Genomic DNA, 18,807 nt, shown 5'->3' on the forward strand with positions numbered 1-18,807 from the left:
TTCCTGTGGAGTCTTGTGATGGGTGAGAGCACCTTCTGTGAATTCAGGATGGAAATGGTAGAGAGAGAACTGTACCCATTGGCATCAGAAAAGAAAGCTTCAGTCCTAGGCAGGGTGATCTCAGAGGAAAACTGTGACAGCAGGAAGGAGAGTAGATGTTCTGCTTGGCTACATTGGTCTGTCCTGGATAAGCTTCTCTATTGATCAGACCTTTTTATTGGGGCCAGACATTGCTGAGCAGGTTGCGCTTGTTTCTGCAGCCTTTTAGACATTTGGACTGTGAGCTAAAGAAAGGCAAGGCTTGGTTAATGACTGACACAAGCACCAGGCGAGCAGAGCCATCATGTGTTCTGGGAGGTGTAGGAACAGGCACATCACAGCCACAGTTTTTGCTGGACCTTCAGGAGACTTTTAGACAAGGTAGGCTCCCATAGCCTGCGTGCATGTAAAGCATACCTAAACATCTGGGAATCAGCTGTGCATCTTCCCTTTATCAGCTGTGAATTTAAGGTGATGGAGTCCATCTGATAACATGATCAAGTGTCTGGTCAGATGACATGGCAAGTAGCGAGACGTGCAAACAAAAATTCTAACAATCTTCCCAAAACAGAGAATCTGCCACTTGTCAACTACCAAATTGCTAGTGTCACTGAGTGGTGGGAGACACACAAATGCTTTTCCTCCTGCTCAGAGTTCAGGGTAGGGACAGTGAATTTGGTAAGTGATCACTCCTTCTGCCCTTCTGTCACTGCTGTAATGAATTTCCTGCTCCAGGACACGGGCATCTGCCATTCTTAGTCTACAGTGTGGAGGAACTATATGAAAGGGCTTCCTCGCAGAGACACTGAGATGTCATAAAGGGAGGTTCGGATGACTTAAGAGAGAGAGACTGGAGACTGCCAGATGACTACGCTGTCCAAGCCATGGCTTCATTAACCACGGACGAATCCAACTTTACGTGGATCGTCAGGCACAGAGTCCAGAACGGCCAGGGCACCTGCCCTTGCACAGAGGGCTGACCTGATTCAAAGACTTTGCCTGGTCCTGTAAGAGGTGGGCACTGTCAGGCTGCGGTACGGGAACCAGCTGTCACTGGCCCAGCATGCAGCATTATCTGACAGCCCTGCCTGGTTGCAGGAGCAATATTCCACGCTGCAGCATCTGTGGCACGTGGGCCAGCCTGTGTTACAGAGCAGGGCATGGGAGGCTCCTGGGAAGGCATAGCAGGGAATTGCTCACAAGACTTGGATTTGGGTCTGGCAGAAGAGACAGCCTGGTCCACAAAGCAGGCACACACCAACACTCCTGAACAGGCTCTGAGTTCTGCTGCCTATACATCAACACAGGGAGAAGGGGGTTATACTCTGTCTGAGCCTTCTGCCCCCCCCAATTTATTTTTTCCACAGAACAGAAAATCACCAAAGTGGGTTTGGGTTTCAATTTGGGGAATTTTTTTTTGTTGCTTGGGTTGGTTTTTTTTCCTGTAATGGCATGTCAGAACAGGGCAGTCTACCTTCAGCACCTACCAAATTAGTGTTCAACAGCCTGTGCAGACCAATTGTGGTGACCATTCTACAACAGCATGCATGGGGAAAGGAACACAAAAGGGAGGGTGTGGAAGCCATGCAAATCTGAGCACTGCTGAAGCTAAAATTCTTCAGTTTTCAGTTCTTCAGCATTCAATGCACATACAGACAAGCACTTCAAGGAGACCCTGGGTTTTTTTAATTCTTGGGACAAGGAGAGATAGGGAGCAAGAGAGACAAGGGACAGCATTACATAACATAAAACCAAACTCCTGGATTTCACACAAGGGATCAAATCTCAAATGTAGGATGTGATCCTACTGAGTGACTCATTCCTACAGCTGAGAGGTACCTTGCAATTTTCTTTTCATAGGAAGCATTTGTAGACCTTGCTAACATGCTACCTGAAGTGATACGTTCCTCGAAGTGTACTATTAAAGGAATATTTTGCCTCCCAGAGAAGTGAACACTAACACACAAGACTACAAAATGCCCCTGGAAACAATGACAAACAGTTGTTTTGCCATAATAAAATTTGTGAAGGAAATTGGGAATGATTAACTTAACATTTGTTTGTGTGGGGAGATACTAATTCGCTGATCTTCCTCCAGTCTTCGGTAATCACAATTTGTTTCCATCTATATTAACACAAATTTGAGTGTGATTGGACACGTGGTGATTTTGCTCCTTTTTTGACTGGGAAGTCACACTAAATTTTTTAAAAGAAAATGAGGAAAACCTTGTAAAAAAAACTCCAAACCATGTTTGTTCTATTGATGTTTGCCTTTGGCAGGGGGGAGAAAGAGGAGAAGTGGGAAGAGAACATGTCGTATTCTCCAGAACAGCTTTATTTCCCTTTTATTACAGCTTTTCCCTTCCTGTGAGAATCAAAGTTCTTCTACCCAAATTGTTAATGAAAGAAAAATGCTCAGTGGGGACCACAGTCCCATCATGGAACAGATCAGGAAATGGAGTAAGCAGGTGGTCTGCCCATGTCATAGGCTTTTATGGCCACTAAATAAAAAAAGACAGCATCTAGAAAATGACAAAAACGAAGAGGAATATGCTAGATAAAAAAAAATACAGTGTAAGGGCTAATCTCCTGCCAGTCAGATGAGGTATAAGGAAAATGTGAATATGATGGAGTTTTAATTTTGTTAGGAGTCATCTGCTTCCAGCACTGGGACTGGCCAACCCAGGGCAGCTCCTTCAGCCAGCACTCTGCTGCAGAAGAGATGACCTCTCAGGATAGGATTTACATGAGCTGTAAAAAAGATAAATATATGTATTCTGTAAGAAATTTCTGTAAGAAATTAAAACTATCACTACCAATGAGAAGTTCAAATGAATTTTTATAATGGAGGAGGTAAAAATGGGGATTTTGAAAGCACTGTTACTACTAGAAAGTTATCTATCTTAATACTAGGACAAAAAAGTATGTGGGAAAGAATGGGGACAAACAAATGGGGATTTCTTTCTTTTTCTTTTTATCTTAGCAAAGACAATCATAAGAGAGAATTAAGAGGGAACTAAACCATCACTTCAGCTATTAATTTTAAACACCTTCAAGCATATTTAAAAAGATGTTTTCAGCATGTTCCTGAGAAGAAACCCATAACTATGTTGGTGCCAAGTGAGTTGCAGTAAGAATGGAAAAAATCAGTGTCAAACCGAGGAAGTGAGGAAACTTTGCAATGACAGTGATGGAGTTTGATATACTCAGAAAAATCATAGGCACGAACCTACCACACTAGCTCTTCCATAGATTTTAAGTGCAATCAACTAAAATGTGCACTGCAAGTAAGAACACTTGCCAATTTATGCCCCATCCTCAGTACAGGTAGGCTTAAGACATTGAATCTTCCAGCTGTTTCACATCCTTTTAATCAGCGAAGCAAAATCTGAATGAAAATAAATTATGAATAAACCTGCATATTATTTTTTCTGCTTCCTGAGGCTGTAGAATTCATGTTAGCTCCTTTCAGCATGAAATTAGACCTGGTGTGCCTTTGTAGAGTGTTGAGAGCACACAATTCTCTGTTTCTCACTGCTATAACATAATATAAATATCAAACAAAAATTCAAAAGAAACAAAAAACAGATTAAAAATGTATCTAGAAATAAATTATATGCATTTTGAAGATAAGAAAAAACAGTCACAAACATTTCCTAGAACATGAAACACTTTGGGGGCTGTAATGTATCAGCATAACAAAGTGGTTGTCCTCAAGTAAAGATTTTTCTCATTTGCAAACTTGTTGTTGATTCTGTTAGCTGAATACAGTTAATGGGCAATAATCTGATGCATACTTGTTCTCTCTTTTGATGTGCTGTTTTACATTGTTTACAAAGCTTCTAAGTAAGTTTTTAATTTGTGGAAAATGGGTAAGACACAACAATGATATATTACACTGTTTCTTTTAGAAAGCTGTTAGAAGTGGGCTATTCAATGCTTATCCAAGCTGATATATTTAAACTATAAGAAGTAGATTGAGACACTTGATATTCACCTTATCAGGGTTTACTGACCTGGTAGGTAGAAAGTAACGTTCATCCATAGAAAGTCAGTGTATGAATAGTTATGTATGTTCCAAACACTTCAATATCTAGCAATCTTCCTATCACCTCACTTTCAAAATGGCTAGTTTATTCTTTTGAACAAAGAAAGCCTGAAACACAGAAAAATCTTTTAAAAAGGCTGCAGCAAGCCTGGGTATTTTCATTTATGTATTGTCCAACTAGCCAAGGTTATCTCATCTTAGTAACATGCTTCATATGAAAATATTCGTGCTTGTACTCAAACAATCACCAGACAACATTCTTCTTGTATGAAAATAATATACCTTTAATTTATTTACAAGACTGACCAATTGGATGAAGTGGCTGTACTTCAGATGCACTGCAAGAGCTTTCATTAGTGAACTATGTCACTATTCATATGATTGTATTTTCTTGATATCAATTATAAAACATACAATCAGACAAATCATGAAACGGTTGTGAAGAGTGAGATAAAAGGAATGTACACAGCAATTAGAGGAGAAAAAAACAATTAAAATCTTCCTATACCCACTTTCAAAAATGTAATTTTAAAAGGTGAAAACTGTTTTTCCACTACTTAGTAGATAATATGAACGGACTGATTTTTTTTTACTTGATGTCAACATTGACAGTAAAAGCCAGTATATGTCTCAAATTTGCATGCTAGCTAGTAACATCTGCCAGTTGTAGAAAAGTTTTAATATATATCCAATTCTTCTGGGAGCTTTGACATCATTAAGTGATGAAACGTGCATGATATTAAGATAAGAAAATATAATTATATATCTTACCTTCTGGCCAGTCATTTGCAACAACAAATTAAGCAGCTGTTAATATTTTCTGTCATTTTATATCTCCCATAAAAGTGCATGTAAAAAATTTCACAGAGGTGCTAGGTAGCATACAATTACAAGAGAAAGTCTTGGTTGCCGATACATTTAATTTGCTAAATTTATGCACTAAAATGAAAGATAAGATGCAGACATTGTGGTATCAGTTCTTTATCTATCTTTGGTAAAATGTTTTAATTTTATTATAGCCATATTTGCTCTGATATCCATTTTGTGCATGGTCTGCTATTATTTAAACCAACAGGAAACATTTAAATGGATACAAACAGTATCAGTATATTATTTAGTACATTCATGACTTTCTTCATACATTCTTTGAGAATGTTGATAGCGCATGGGGAAAATGAGCAAATGCTACTATCGATTATGATTCACTTCCAGTTTAACATAATACTTTTACTAGTTCTTGTCATTAGGAAAAAATGTTTTGTTTTGCTTTTAAAAGATCAGTATGACTCAAAGAACAAAAAAATTCTAAAAATCTGAAGTAAAAATATCAAGTATTTTTTACTTTCTTACAAATACTAAAATAGAAAATTACACTGGAACTGACTTGAAATTTGATACTATGACCCATCTAAGTAAACAACAAAAAAGGACCACAGACAACATCAATAATTCCTCCAAGGTATTCCAGCAATGGTCAGTAAGTGATCACTGTCTTTACTGTCTTAAAAATCCATGTTTGACTCTCTCACCATTTCTATCAGTCTTAAAAGAAAAAAAAGAAAAAAAAAAGAGAGGAAAATAGTTTTAAAGCAGCACTCTCCAGTGACAAGTCATACAGCAAATTCACATTGGGTTCTGTGTGGTCTTTGTTACACTTTCGGACATATTAATGATGCAAGCTTGACCATATGAACCTAAGTTATACATACAGAGTTATGCCTCCAAATAGCTACTAATTACACTAAATCAATTTGGCAACGTGAGGGAGTTCAACATCCCTATACCTGAAATATCCAGCTGCTGCTGCATTCACACAAAGAATGAGTTACATTACCACAGCTCATACGTGGAGACCCTGAAACACTGGATTTCATCACAAAGCCAATCTTTGCACGTACCTTTTATATATGCAATTCAGTATGAACACTGGAAACCTTTGGAATCAGGACTTTAATAGAGAGTAAGGTCTAAAATTTTTCTAAGTTCTTGTTTCAGGTCTTGTTGTCTTTGTTATTTTACAAAGAGAACGGCAAGCAGGCGATGGCAAGACATTTCATGGGTATAGGCTTGGATCTGTTCTGCTGGCTTTATTCGGATGAGCCATCCTCAGCCACGCCAGCAGTGACACTGGACAAAACAAAAAAAAAACCTCACAGGGGCAGGATCAAGCTTGTGGTATCAATATAAAAAAAAACCATTCACATTGTGTCTATGCTCACATCTCAATTCTTCAACAGTTAATTCTTGGTTTTAGAAACAGAACCTGGGTAACAGTCAAAAATGCAGATGACAACAACCTGACCCATTCTTTGACATGGTATTACTATTTTCAGTATCTTAGTATCATCAAGAAGAAAACAAACGTGAAGCTGCAATTACTGTAGAAGCAATTTCTAATATTCCAATGATTTCCAATGAACATGGCACTTTCAAATGTAAATTCATTTCAAACTCCAAATTAAATAACAACACTGTTTATAAGGGTATAATGAAAAACTGCTTCTGAAGAGCAAAATGATTTAAAAAAAAATAATTGTTATTAGAAAGTGATAAAAAAGGACGAGGCAGAAATGGGGAGTGGAGTAATACAGTTTCAATACATGTATTTGCACCAGTGAAAACCATGAGTCACTGATAGCTCTGTCACCGATGACTTAGGGCCTTTACCCATGTACAAATGTAGTAAGCCACTTCCCACTACTGTGGTGCCCACACAGATGCAACACACACATTAAAACACAACAAACTTAGTGCCTGACTATTCCAGATGCTGAGCACCCTCAGCCCCTGACAGGCCCCTCAGTCTAAACCAAAGCATAATCCTGACAATAATTTAGTGGTCAAAGTCTTAGGAATTTAAAGAGCCTGTCACTTTTTTGCTTTCTTTGCTTTTTTCAGTATATCACACTTTTTTCTGTTAGGACGCCGGCATCTTTCATCAATGCTCGGTATACATTCATAGTGCCATACTTCTTCCATTTTCTCCACAGGGTAAACTGCCTCCACGTAATGACGGATCAGTCTCAGTCTGATAGGATCAAGCTGTTTTTTGTTACAAGCACCTGAATGGTTGTATTGCAGTCTGAGATTGTCCGGAGTAAAAAGTTCAGGAAAGAGTCTTACGAGCAGCCTGGCAGCAAAGTTGCCAACTGACAGGCTCTGCTGCACTATCTCTCTTACCTCCTTATCAGACAGCAAATACAGAGAAGGCACAGGGAAGTCTGGATTAGGAACAACGAGTTCATCGAGTGGTATCTTGCAAAAATCCTTGCTGCTTCTTTCTGGTGGCAGCGGTGGCCCTTCGAATTCTTCTCGAAACCTCTCAGGGTTTATTGCATAGCTGAGAAACTCCCTCCTGTCAGGCCCTGGCACATGGATTTTCCGTTGCTGTTGGTACGAGCGCCTTTGTTCCGTGTCTCTTCGTCGACACCTCTCGTCAAGCTTCCCAACAAATTCCAATGTCCACACTCTGTCATTCTTTGCTCTGGGGTACAGTATCTGCACGTAATGTCGAATTAATTTAATTCTAGTGGGGTCAAGCTGTTTCTTGCCTAAAGATCCACTACAGTTGTATTGCTTCCGTAAATTTTCATGAGTAAACAGTTCAGGAAATAAGAGAACAAGCAATCGAGAGGCAAAATTGCCTATAGAAAGACTGCTTTCATATATGCTTTTGATCTGTTCTTTGTTTAACAGGTAATCTGGGACAGGGACATCAAAATCGGGAGGGGGAAAGTCAAGTTTGTCAAAGTCTATGGGTACAAGCCAGATTTTTTTTGAGCGTCTGCCAGGTTTTTCATATTCAAAACTGTCTTCCACTTTTATGATTGATACATCATCTGGTAAACTAGAAGAATCGTAACAGTCATCTCTCATCTGATCACACTCACTTCCATCCATATATGTATTTTCAAGCTCATCGTTTATTCGCTGAACACATTGCTGCAACCAGGCTTCTTCTTCTTGCACATCTGGAAAGTAAATTTCAGTGTACCTACGGATTATTTGAAGCCGATGAGGATCCAGCAGTTGTTTTCCAGAGTCTCCAAAGCAGCTGTACCTTTCAGCTAATTTTCTGTGGTCAAAGAGTTCTGGAAACAATCTGTGTAACAAAAAAACAGAAAATTCCCCTGGAGAAGAAGCTTCATCTAAAAATTCATTGAGATCCTGAGCATCCAGCATGTAATCTGAAGCAATGGCATTACTCCTGTCCAAGGACAAAGCTTCTTCCTGCTCTTTATCCTCCATAAAATGAGAGGATTCGACCTGCTCGGTCTCATAAAAACTGGACGATTGCACATTCTGCTGACTGTTTTCCATTTCCCTTTGAGCCCAAAATCTATTGAAAAAATCATTGACTTGTGGCAAACACTCCACCTGCCACACAGCTGTATTCTTCACAGAAGGATAACAAACTTCCACATAGTTACGGATAAGCTGCAGATGAAGAGATTCAAGTTTCCTTTTGTTGAGAAAGCCGCATGCACTGCAGCTTCTGCTGAACTCATCATCGCTGAAGAGCTCTGGGAAGAGCTGCACTAGCAACCGGCAAGCTAGGTCTCCACCTGACGTGCTTTGATCCATGATTTGTTTGAGCTCCGCAGAAGTCAGCTGGTACTCTGGGGGAGGCTTGAAGTCTGCAACAGACTCTGCTGGACTGACTTGCTTTTTAATTCTGCTAACCTCCAGAGACAACAGGTCAACTTTACTGTGAAGCTGAGTCATATTGGTATTGAGGGTGTTAAGCGTGTAAAACATTTTCTGTATCAAAGAATATATATTTGGGTCAGAATCTGCAGTGGCTGCTGTTATGGCAATGGCTGCAGCAGAGTCCCTTTTGCGTTGGTCATTCAAAGTCCGAAGGTGTGAGGGACTGCTGGGGTTGATTTTTTCAAACAACTCATAAGAAGAAAACTGCTCTCCTCCTGGTGGGTTCTTCTTCTCTGTGATTTTGTGTGAGATGCCATAGAGAGGTTTTTTATAAGATGGAGTGGTTATGTCACTGAAGGATTCTTCTTCACAGAGCCACGTTATGTTAGGATTCTTGTTCTTGTTTGGCTGCTCTGCATTTACCTGAGTGGGTGAGCCAGTATCTCTGTTCTTCATGTTTGAAAGGGGGCCCTTTGAATGAATAAATATTGTATTAGTAAGACTACCTTAAAAATATTAGCTATAAGTATGCCCCTTAAACAGGCAGTTACATAAATATGCAAAGTCAAATTTTCTCCAGAGGACTTAGTTGTGTCAAATACACCAAAATTAATAAATTCACTAGGAAAAGTAAAAATAAAAATACAGTAAAGTATTATTTAGTTGGTGTTTTTTAATAGTTTTGATTCATGGCTTTCTCCATGTAATAGAAATGCAATAATAATCCTTAGTACTCTTTACTCACAGAGCTCTAAATACTCTCCCAAATTAAGTATCATTATGCTTCACCTTGCATATGAGGATCTTGGGCTGTAGAGAATTTGGGTGGCAACAAGTCAGCAACAGAGCCAAGAATAGAATCTAGATTTTCTGACTCCTAGTCCTGTGACCTTGCCACTGCCTCCAATGACTGCATTTAATGTTCCAGCATACTCTTTAGGTTAGCTTTTGAAAATACCACAAAAGCTATAAGACACCAAAATTATGCTTATTCTCTTCTTTCTAATGTGAAAGGTTTATATAGGGTTTTTTTAATCTCTGTAATGGTGTACAATTCCTAAACAAGTTCTAAGAATCACTGTAATTTTAAAATAGTATTCTATTCAAATAATAAAAACTTAAAAACAAAGTGAAAAGTACCTTGGTAGTGTCTTTTGAAAAAGGGAAGACTAAGATTTCCTTATTTCTGAAAGGCAGGGAAGTTTAGACTCATGGGTTTCTAATTTTCTAAATTATTTATATAAAAAACCAGTAATGAGCTCTTAAAGAATTAATATTCTCAGTAACTTCTAACTCTTCCTCATTGCATAAAATTGGAAGTAAGCATTTTCATAAACTTGCAGCAAATATGCAGGGTTTGGGTGAGTTGGGGTTTTTTGCAAACATGGATATTGCAAATAATTCTTAGGAAATTAAGTAGATACAACAGAATCAAAATCCAACATACAGAATTCAAACATGAGAAAACACACAGATTTTAGAGAAGACTGTGTTGAAACATTCTGCTTGGCTTGTTCCACAGAACATTAATTAGATAAAACAGAATTTGCATTCAAGTATTAAAACAAATGAAACACAGACTTGAGGTCTGAGCTGAGAACCACAAGCAGTTTGAAATTCAAGTGAAGACTCCATTATGTTCTGTAGTAAGGAACTTGAATTAAGGTTCCTTTCTGAAAAAACAGAACTGTAGCACTCATGAAATTAACCTGGTCCCTATGTTCACTCACACTTAGTATCTGCTTACTGCAGTGACAAATTGAATCTAATCACTTTTTAATTTCTAATGCAACGTATACTCAAAAGAGGCTCAGAAAGAACATGCTGGTTTCCACTCCAAGTTTAGAAACCAGCAGACTCAATTAAATTGAAGTTATGTTTACAAGTTCTGTTCTCATTCACATCATACAACCCTACATATGAAATGCTAAAGCGGTGTGGATGGACAGATGATAAAATGAAAGCATAACGCAAAGGCAATGTATTTCACAGTGCACAGAATACTAGCCGTCGTAGTGCCCAGGACACCTGACTTCCAGGTCTCATTTAGAAGACTCCCTCCAGTCTCACTCATATTAAAGCACATTTGGTATGAGGACAGTGAAGAACCAGAGTCCTGTAACACCACCAGCAGCTATTAAAGGGTGACTTACCCCAGCAAGTGGTATGATATACCCTAAGTAAATCAGCCCTTTGTGACTTGTAGAATACCACAACACAAGAGACCAAATTGTGAGCAGACCGAGATCCACATTGCTCCCACCTAACCGTAGGATCCTACACTGGGACTGATGTCATCACACACCACCTATACTTGTCCATGGAGAAACAGAGCTATTTCCACATGGTAACAGAGCTCTCCCAAATAGACATCAGCTGAAAGAAGGTCATGAAAATCTCCCCTGACGATATGCATAGTTCTGTTCCCCAGTCAGATGCCCAGACTGAACTGCAAATTTCTTTTACCATTTTAGATCAAAAGAACAAAACAAAATTGCAATTCTAGAGAATATATTTCTTACACATACAGTGGGACCTGCTAGCTAAGAAGCTAGCTCTTCCATTAATGCTCCCGTTTACAAAGAATATTCCAAATACTTTTTCACATGCAAAGTATGATTCATTCAATTCCTTCTCTACTAAATAGCTTGCCACAGGCCATCAGTTGTCTGTCAGTTCTCGTCAGAACTCCTGCCGTACCTTTTCCCTAATTAATTATATAATAAAATTTGGCAATGCTGGAGTAACTTCTATTAATGCACACCACACACACAGAGCCAGGGTAAAGCTATATTAGAATGTGTATTAAACAATACAAATTCATTGTCTTAAGTATCTTATTGCACTTTGACGGTGAGTACTGTGAAAGTTTGCACTCTCAGTTTTGGACGCGGTGCTCTGGAGGAGGAGTGTTCACACCAGAAACTACAGCAGATCTCTGCTGCGATGGCAGCAGAACTTCTGCCCTGTCACTAATGCAGCTCACGGTATTTGTATCTGCTAGCGGGATGAATTTGGTTATCTGCACTTGAGAAACACAGTCACTAACAGATGACAACACATTTGGGCCCATATTTAAGGATTTTCTATTTCAGATGCATTCTTGCTTTTTTTCCTTTGGCTTTTAATTATCCTGTCTTTATACAGTTTCCATCTGGGAACAGCACTATCCAAAGCATAAATACATGGCTTTTCATAAATTTTCCAATTAAACTAGTATTTAGTATTTTTAATTAGATTTCTGTAACACTGATCTTTAAACATAATGTATTTTAGATAAATACTACACCCATTTAAGATGTTCAGTTTTAACGCACCATCAAAAAATATGCAAAGATACTCTTCTATGAGACTCAATGTACGTAAGATAGAGCTGCTTGCACAGCAAGTTTTTATATTATATACATGCTTTGAATGTTTGCAAAATGCAGTATTTTGCCAAACATCAATCAATAAGTAACTGTGAAATAGTCTCTCACATTGTCTCTCAGAGTCCTAAGCCAAGTTTTAGAAGTTGTTCAGTTTATTGCTCTGTTCAGTGCTGAAGTCCATCTAATTTATGACCTTTATTATGCTTAATAAAGCCTAAATATCTGTAAGAATACAGAGCATAATATTCTATCATATGAGTAAAGAAAAATATATGAGCGAGAAGCATATAAAAAGATTCTATCAAACCCATGAGATCTTGGAAATGTCTTGCACATAAATTTTTTAAACTCACAGTCTTCTACACTTCTTTTAAAAAATGAAAATTAGAGAAAATGCAGTGGTTATGAAGTGACAATCAGAATTTTAAAAAACAAAATGTCTTCTGATAGAAAGTAATTTAGTAATATGATCACCAGCCCAATAGTATAGATACAGAACATTAAAAGTACAGCTCTGCTTGTACCATACAGAGATGCTTATGTGATGTGTAGTAAAAATATACTACAAGCACAATATTCTCAAAAGTAATTAACATTTTGTCCTCTGTTTAAACAGAAATAATGAAGCCATCAACTAAAACAAAATATTGGTACTAGAAAAGTAATGAACTGTAAAAATGTTGTTAGGATTAAGGACTATTTCTGGTTGATTATTTAACTAAACATGCTGATTCACTGGGGTCAGCCAGAATGAATTTTCATCATTGTTACTGGGTCACTTTCTAAGTCCAAAGTTATAATTAATTTCAATTTAAATTTTAAAATTTATTAAAGGCAAAGAGCAAACAGTAAAATCCAAAGCAAGCACAGTTCAGAGACCATTATGAAGCTCTTTTAAGAATCTGGATGTAAGTCAAACAATTGTAAAAAGAGAAAGAGAAGGGAAAAGAACCATGTAATAAGATTAAAACCTACCTACCACAGGTATTCAGGGGAAAAAAAAGCCCCAAGAAGACAGAGAGATGACAGTCAAGAAAAAGAATTATGAAGAGCTATGGCTAGAAAGGAGAAATGAAATGCTCAAATACAACATGGAATAACTGGCTAGGTAGCAGAACAGCAGAAAAGGATATGTGCATTAGAGTAGGTCATAAACTAAATATAACCCAGGGCCTGAAGTTATTCAAAAGAGGATGGATTTGAATCTAGGTTATTTTAATAAAGTGCTGAGTGTGAAAAACAAGAGGTCATTATACTACTTCAGAGGGTGTTAGAAGAGATGGGACTATCCAACTCTGGACACTACTCTTTCAGGAATCTCAAAGAGAATAACAAAAATATAAAGTGACTACTGAAGAAGAGCTGAAAAAAACAGAATTTTAGTCTTAGAAAGGAAGGGCTGAGGGTGGACAGCATCATGCCAATTCTCCCATGAGCAGAAGACTTTTCTAGGTACAGACGATCCCTGCTCTCCCTACTGTAAAGAACAAGGGCAAAAAAAAACTTGCTCAGTTTCAGCAAAGATTAATGAAAATCTCCAATTGCTAGAACAGGATAACTGAAGAGACCAGGCATCTCCTTCACCAGCTGGACAAAAATCTGGATCATCACAAGTGAGATGCTGCATGAGAAGTTGTAATACATTTTGCTCTCGATATGATGAAGTCTTCTGCATCCTTGAATTTTTGTTTTTCAAATAATACACAAATTTATACTTGTCTCACTGACATTGAAATCTGTGTCACAGAAGGAAGAATTACAGCCCTGATTCTACCATTCGGCTGAAGGACTGTGTGACATGAGAGGGACTGTAATCAGTCATGCTCAGTTAATCCAAATCACTACCTGCTCCTACGCTCTCTGACAAACAACAAAAATACATTTAACAGCAATGAATTAACCTGTAACTGTATTTTGTAGATATGATCACTCCTCTGTTATTTAAAGAAATATCCAGACAAGTAATGTGTGCAAACTGTGTTAAGATTAGCTGTATTTGCCTCAAACTCGTTACTAATGCAAATCTAGTTAAGCAACTTGCATTTTGCTTATAGCAGCAATCAATTTAGCCTACAAAATATGAACAGAAAAATCACACAATCATGTATAGAGAAGTCACCTCTTGTGTAAAGCGTCTTTTCTTCACACTGGGTAAGACATCTTGCTGGCTCCCTGAACCATCACAACCAAGTGAGGTCTGCTTCCGTTTGTTGGAGTCCTGCAGGCAAGTAACTGCACCATCCAGTGAGTGTTTCTCAGCAGATCTGGATGTTACCGAGCAGTCTAGAGCTTCATCTTCGTTTTCTGTTTCTACTTTCACAACATTTTTTTTAGGAAATTTTACTAGGAAAAAGAGAAGGTTTAGAAAGATAAAGCACTCTCTCCAGAAAACCATGACACCCTTAATTTGTGGTTTGTTTCTTTTTACGAAAATATGTTTTGAAAAACATCGTTCTTTTTTATGACTTGTATGGTAAGTGTATGCTGAGGCCACCCCAAAGTCAAGTTTCTATTATGCTAGGAACCATTCAGTCATCCAGTAAACAACAGGTTCTTCCCCAAAGAAGAGTCTAAAGTATAAACAAATAAAGTTACAGTAGGAAGATTTTTTTGGAGGGGGGGGGAAGGATGTAGAAAAGCAAATATAATGAATAACAAAGATAATGGTGTATTTTAGATAGCTTTTTAAAAAACATTAATGTAATTTGTCTTGATCCAAGTGCATTCTTTATCAGGTTACAAAAGCTTTAATTCAACAAGTATTTTTCCCTGATCATAAATTACACAAAGTACAATATTTTACCTTCATCATCATCAGTGATTTCAGCTGAATTCATCTTCTATCTCACTAAAGAATAAAACAAAAATACAAAAATAAATATCAGCATCTTCTGGAATCAGGAAATATCTACATCTGGTTTTAGAATTAGTTTTAATCTAGATGATTTCCAGTCTGTATGTTTGTAATAACTAGCTATTTTTGGTAAATTTCATGGCCATCTATAGAACTGTCAACATGTAAACTATGTTGCAGACAACAAACGACAGATAGGTAAGTATTTAAAACTATATGTCTTTTTCTGGTATGGAGAAAAGTAAAAGTCATTTTAACCTCTGGAAAGTATTTTGGCAGTATATAAATGGAGGTTAACAGTATTAAACTCTCCATCCTGCAACAAGTCACTACTTATTACAGTCAAATGTTTTTATACTGTCATTGTGGGTCACTCAAAGTCATCACAGAAGGAAAACTCATTGTAAACTGTAATATACATGCTGGAGTAAGTTTTGATTTTAAAATCTTTGATCTTCTGATACGGATTGCATCAATTCAAGCAGAGCAATCTGCAGATCTACAGTAACTACTTTTTCTTTGTCAGCCTCTAAATAATTTAAGAATGCTTTTTGTAAGGAAAAACAAATACTATGTATTATTCTAGCATGATCTTAACATTACTTCTCACATGAAAGACTCAGCTCCATTTCTGTTTCCTTGAAAATTAATTTTGCAAGTTACCTGGGGGCAAATATCAATCTGTGTACATGTTCCTAAAAGATATTCTAAATCTTTTGGAGATCTACAAAGCAAACAACCTAATCAGATCTCACTGACCATTACAGGGCACAGAGCTGCAAACTGACACTCTCAGCTGGTAAGCTGGTGACTGGTAAACTATCACACACTGCTCATGTTCATCTACATGCAGCATTATGTTTACTTGGCCCCAGAATATTATTACTTTACATTTCCACAGACACATTCTTCTTTCAAACAGTTTTCTTTCAACTGTTCCTGCCTCTCCTTTAGCCAAGGTCTGAAATCAAGACAGGCTTCTTTCTGACTGGACCAAGTGAATAAAATCAATCAACCAAAAGTGTATGTACAGTGCAGGAGTGGGAATTACAATGAAATTTTTTAAAGTAAGAGAGAGAAAGAGACAGAGAATCTGTTTTGGAAGAAAAAAAGAATCTACCTCTTCTGAATAATGTTGAATAGAATTTAAAAAAACAATCGTCTCAAAATACTATTGAAAAACTCTGTAAACACTTGAATGCTGTGTAGCTATGAGTTTTTCTTTGTGAGCAGCTGATGGCTGTTAATGGTAAGTATGAGATCCCATTCTGGATAAGATTTTGTACTATTACACTACAAGTATACTAGCACACATGCTCAAACAAAAGATGCATGGAGTTATAAAATCAGCTCATACTGAGCCACTCTAGAAGCTGAAATACCCTTTGATGTGCTGATCTTCAACATGGCCCCTATATACAGCCTTGTAAAGGGCATCCTCAAGAGGATAACATGAGATTGTCTTCATCATCACATCATCAGAAGACGACTCTGTTGGACGTAGAGCTACTACAAACCCCTTAGATATCTACTCCTTTCACCCACCATAATCCCCTATTTCAGGACTTGCATTTATGAATTGATCCACATATAAATTATGCCAGTTTAACAGTACTATAATCACTTCACTTAAACTTTTGCAAACTCTGTAGAGACCCAACAGCATGAAACTAAGTGGCCCACACCAACTTCTAAATAAGCACTGGTAAGAGTTAATTCCAAGTCTTGCTAACTCAACAATATTTATGAATTTAGACACAGACACTACAGCTCTTTATGAAAAATCCTCAAACAGCATACTTTGTACAGCACCATCAAAAAGCTACACTGGACCTTAAGAAAAGCACATAGTATTAAACATTCCTATTTTGCCCTGATATCCCAGATATATTGATATTCGGTGCCTAGATCATTCCTACACTTTTCCACGCTGCACTAGACTTAGCTCTGAGGGATGTGGTATAAGACCAACATGTGCCAGTGCTCAAGAAGTGTGACACAGAGTCTTTTTGTGAGGGCCTGAAGTGGCAGTAAGCAAATCAGCCAGTACCACTACAGAATATTCTGTAATGGAAATCAAAACGGTTCTTCAGATAAACCTAGACTGCTCTATCAGAGCAAAACACTAAAAGGTGGTAAACACAGAGCCAGAAGGGAAGATTATAAAGGTGTCAGTGAGTGGAATAACACAAAATATTTATGAGGGGATATAGGGAATTATATTTTCCTTCTAATTCCTGATGTTACTGCTATTCAAATAGGAAGAAAGCTTCAGGAAAATTCCTCTGAGAGAATACAAGCAAACTGGAAGAAGATAAACAAGGATCTGAATAGCCACTCTTTTAAGAAAAAAAGTGAAAACTAAAGCAAAGCACATACCCTGGTTAACCATTAACTTTCCAAAGGAGGCAACATCAGGAAGACCAAAGCTATCCCAAACTCAGGTCAAATAACATGTATTCAAAACGTTGTTTCACAAATTTAAAACAAAGTTTACTACTTATTTTGATTTTGTTTTTTTTTTTAAAAATTTAAAAACTGCCAGAATACAATTAAAAACAAACAGTCAAAACCAGCATCAGAATTGATGAGGCCTAGAAAGACTGGGTTTCATATCTGAACTCTCTGATGTCAAAGAAAGCATGAACTCCAGCCTTTTCCTTTTTGGGAGTCCTAGTAATCTCTCTCTCCTCATCTGGTTTCCTGTCTTCTTTGTGCAATTTCTAAGAACTTAGGTATTATGAGAAAATGAAGCACAAATGACAGCTTCTGTCAAGAGACAGGATTCAACTACCCCTCTGATCTCCTGCCTCACAGTTCCACCTGCTCCCTTGGTCAAGCATGGGTGCCCATCTTAACCTTCAGTGAGCCCTTCCAGCTTGATAAACTGACAGAAAACAACAATTTACCTCTTTCTTTGTCGGGGTGCTTGTCTTCTAATTCAGAGAGGTAAAATGGCAAGTAACGGGACAAAATAGTGCAAAAAGCACTAGAGTAAGAAATTCATCCAGTAAAGTAAACACTTGACAGTTGTTCCTTGTCATGTTGAGTATACAAACATATTTCATTCTTACCTTGCACGTCTTTATTCAAAACAGAAGATAAATACATTTTTCATCCTTAGCCTCATACTGACTCAATGTTATCTACAGGACAGCAGTTAGCTAGTTCTAGGAAAGAGTGAACACCCTGTGCTGAAGCTGGGAGCCCAGGTCTGCAGCCATGATCAGAAGAGCAACCAACCTTGGCAGCTTTATCTTGCTGGGATACAGAGGGATGCTGCAATACACCCAGAAAGTATTCTGGTGAAAAGAGGATCTGGAAGGTGGATTCCAAAACATACCAAACACCTACAATAGCAGCTGCATCAACAGCCAGATCCTGATCCTACTGAAGTTGGTTGGCACCCTAGACTAAGCACCCGTATGTCTAAATTTTAGCTGAAACTTCTTGTATTTCCACCTGAACTGGCCAAAAAAAATCATGCTTTACAAAATACAAACGTAAACCTGAAACTTCAGCTTTTAGGCTTTTGCTTGTACGTATTTTAATTTGTGAACCAACCTATTTTAGAAGCATTTTCTCTGAGTTCTTTGGTTTCTATCTTGTATATAAAGTTAAATTCCAAAGAATGTGTGGACAGTTCAGAAATACCTAATGAAACAGGCATGCAATAGGTAAACTAACAATCTGTTTCTCTATGCTTATGCTAAAATATGGGTAAAACACTCAGAAAGAGTAACTCTTACAACCCTGATTATGGATCCTACACCTCTGAACACTAAAAATGAAGCAAATAGCTAATACTCTCACTTTTTCTTCAAAAGAGACTCTGCTTTTGATCA

At 37.6% G+C, this 18,807-nt stretch overlaps 1 protein-coding gene across 2 annotated transcripts in view; it reads right to left on the bottom strand.

The window, feature by feature from the left end:
- Positions 1 to 4,260: 4,260 nt before the first annotated feature.
- BEND3 (BEN domain containing 3) overlaps positions 4,261 to 18,807 on the bottom strand; it is a 63,439-nt gene continuing 48,892 nt past the window's right edge. For both annotated transcript variants that reach the window (XM_074896115.1, XM_074896114.1), the window contains 3 exons: positions 14,912 to 14,956; positions 14,228 to 14,451; positions 4,261 to 9,208 (listed from right to left, as the gene is read on the bottom strand). In XM_074896115.1, coding sequence (XP_074752216.1) covers positions 6,956 to 9,208; positions 14,228 to 14,451; positions 14,912 to 14,945 — 2,511 coding nt within the window. In that variant the 5' untranslated portion in view covers positions 14,946 to 14,956 and the 3' untranslated portion in view covers positions 4,261 to 6,955. The remainder of the gene's footprint in view (positions 9,209 to 14,227; positions 14,452 to 14,911; positions 14,957 to 18,807) is intronic.

This window comes from Athene noctua, chromosome 1, assembly GCF_965140245.1.
Source record: "Athene noctua chromosome 1, bAthNoc1.hap1.1, whole genome shotgun sequence".
Taxonomy (NCBI): Eukaryota; Metazoa; Chordata; class Aves; order Strigiformes; family Strigidae; genus Athene; species Athene noctua.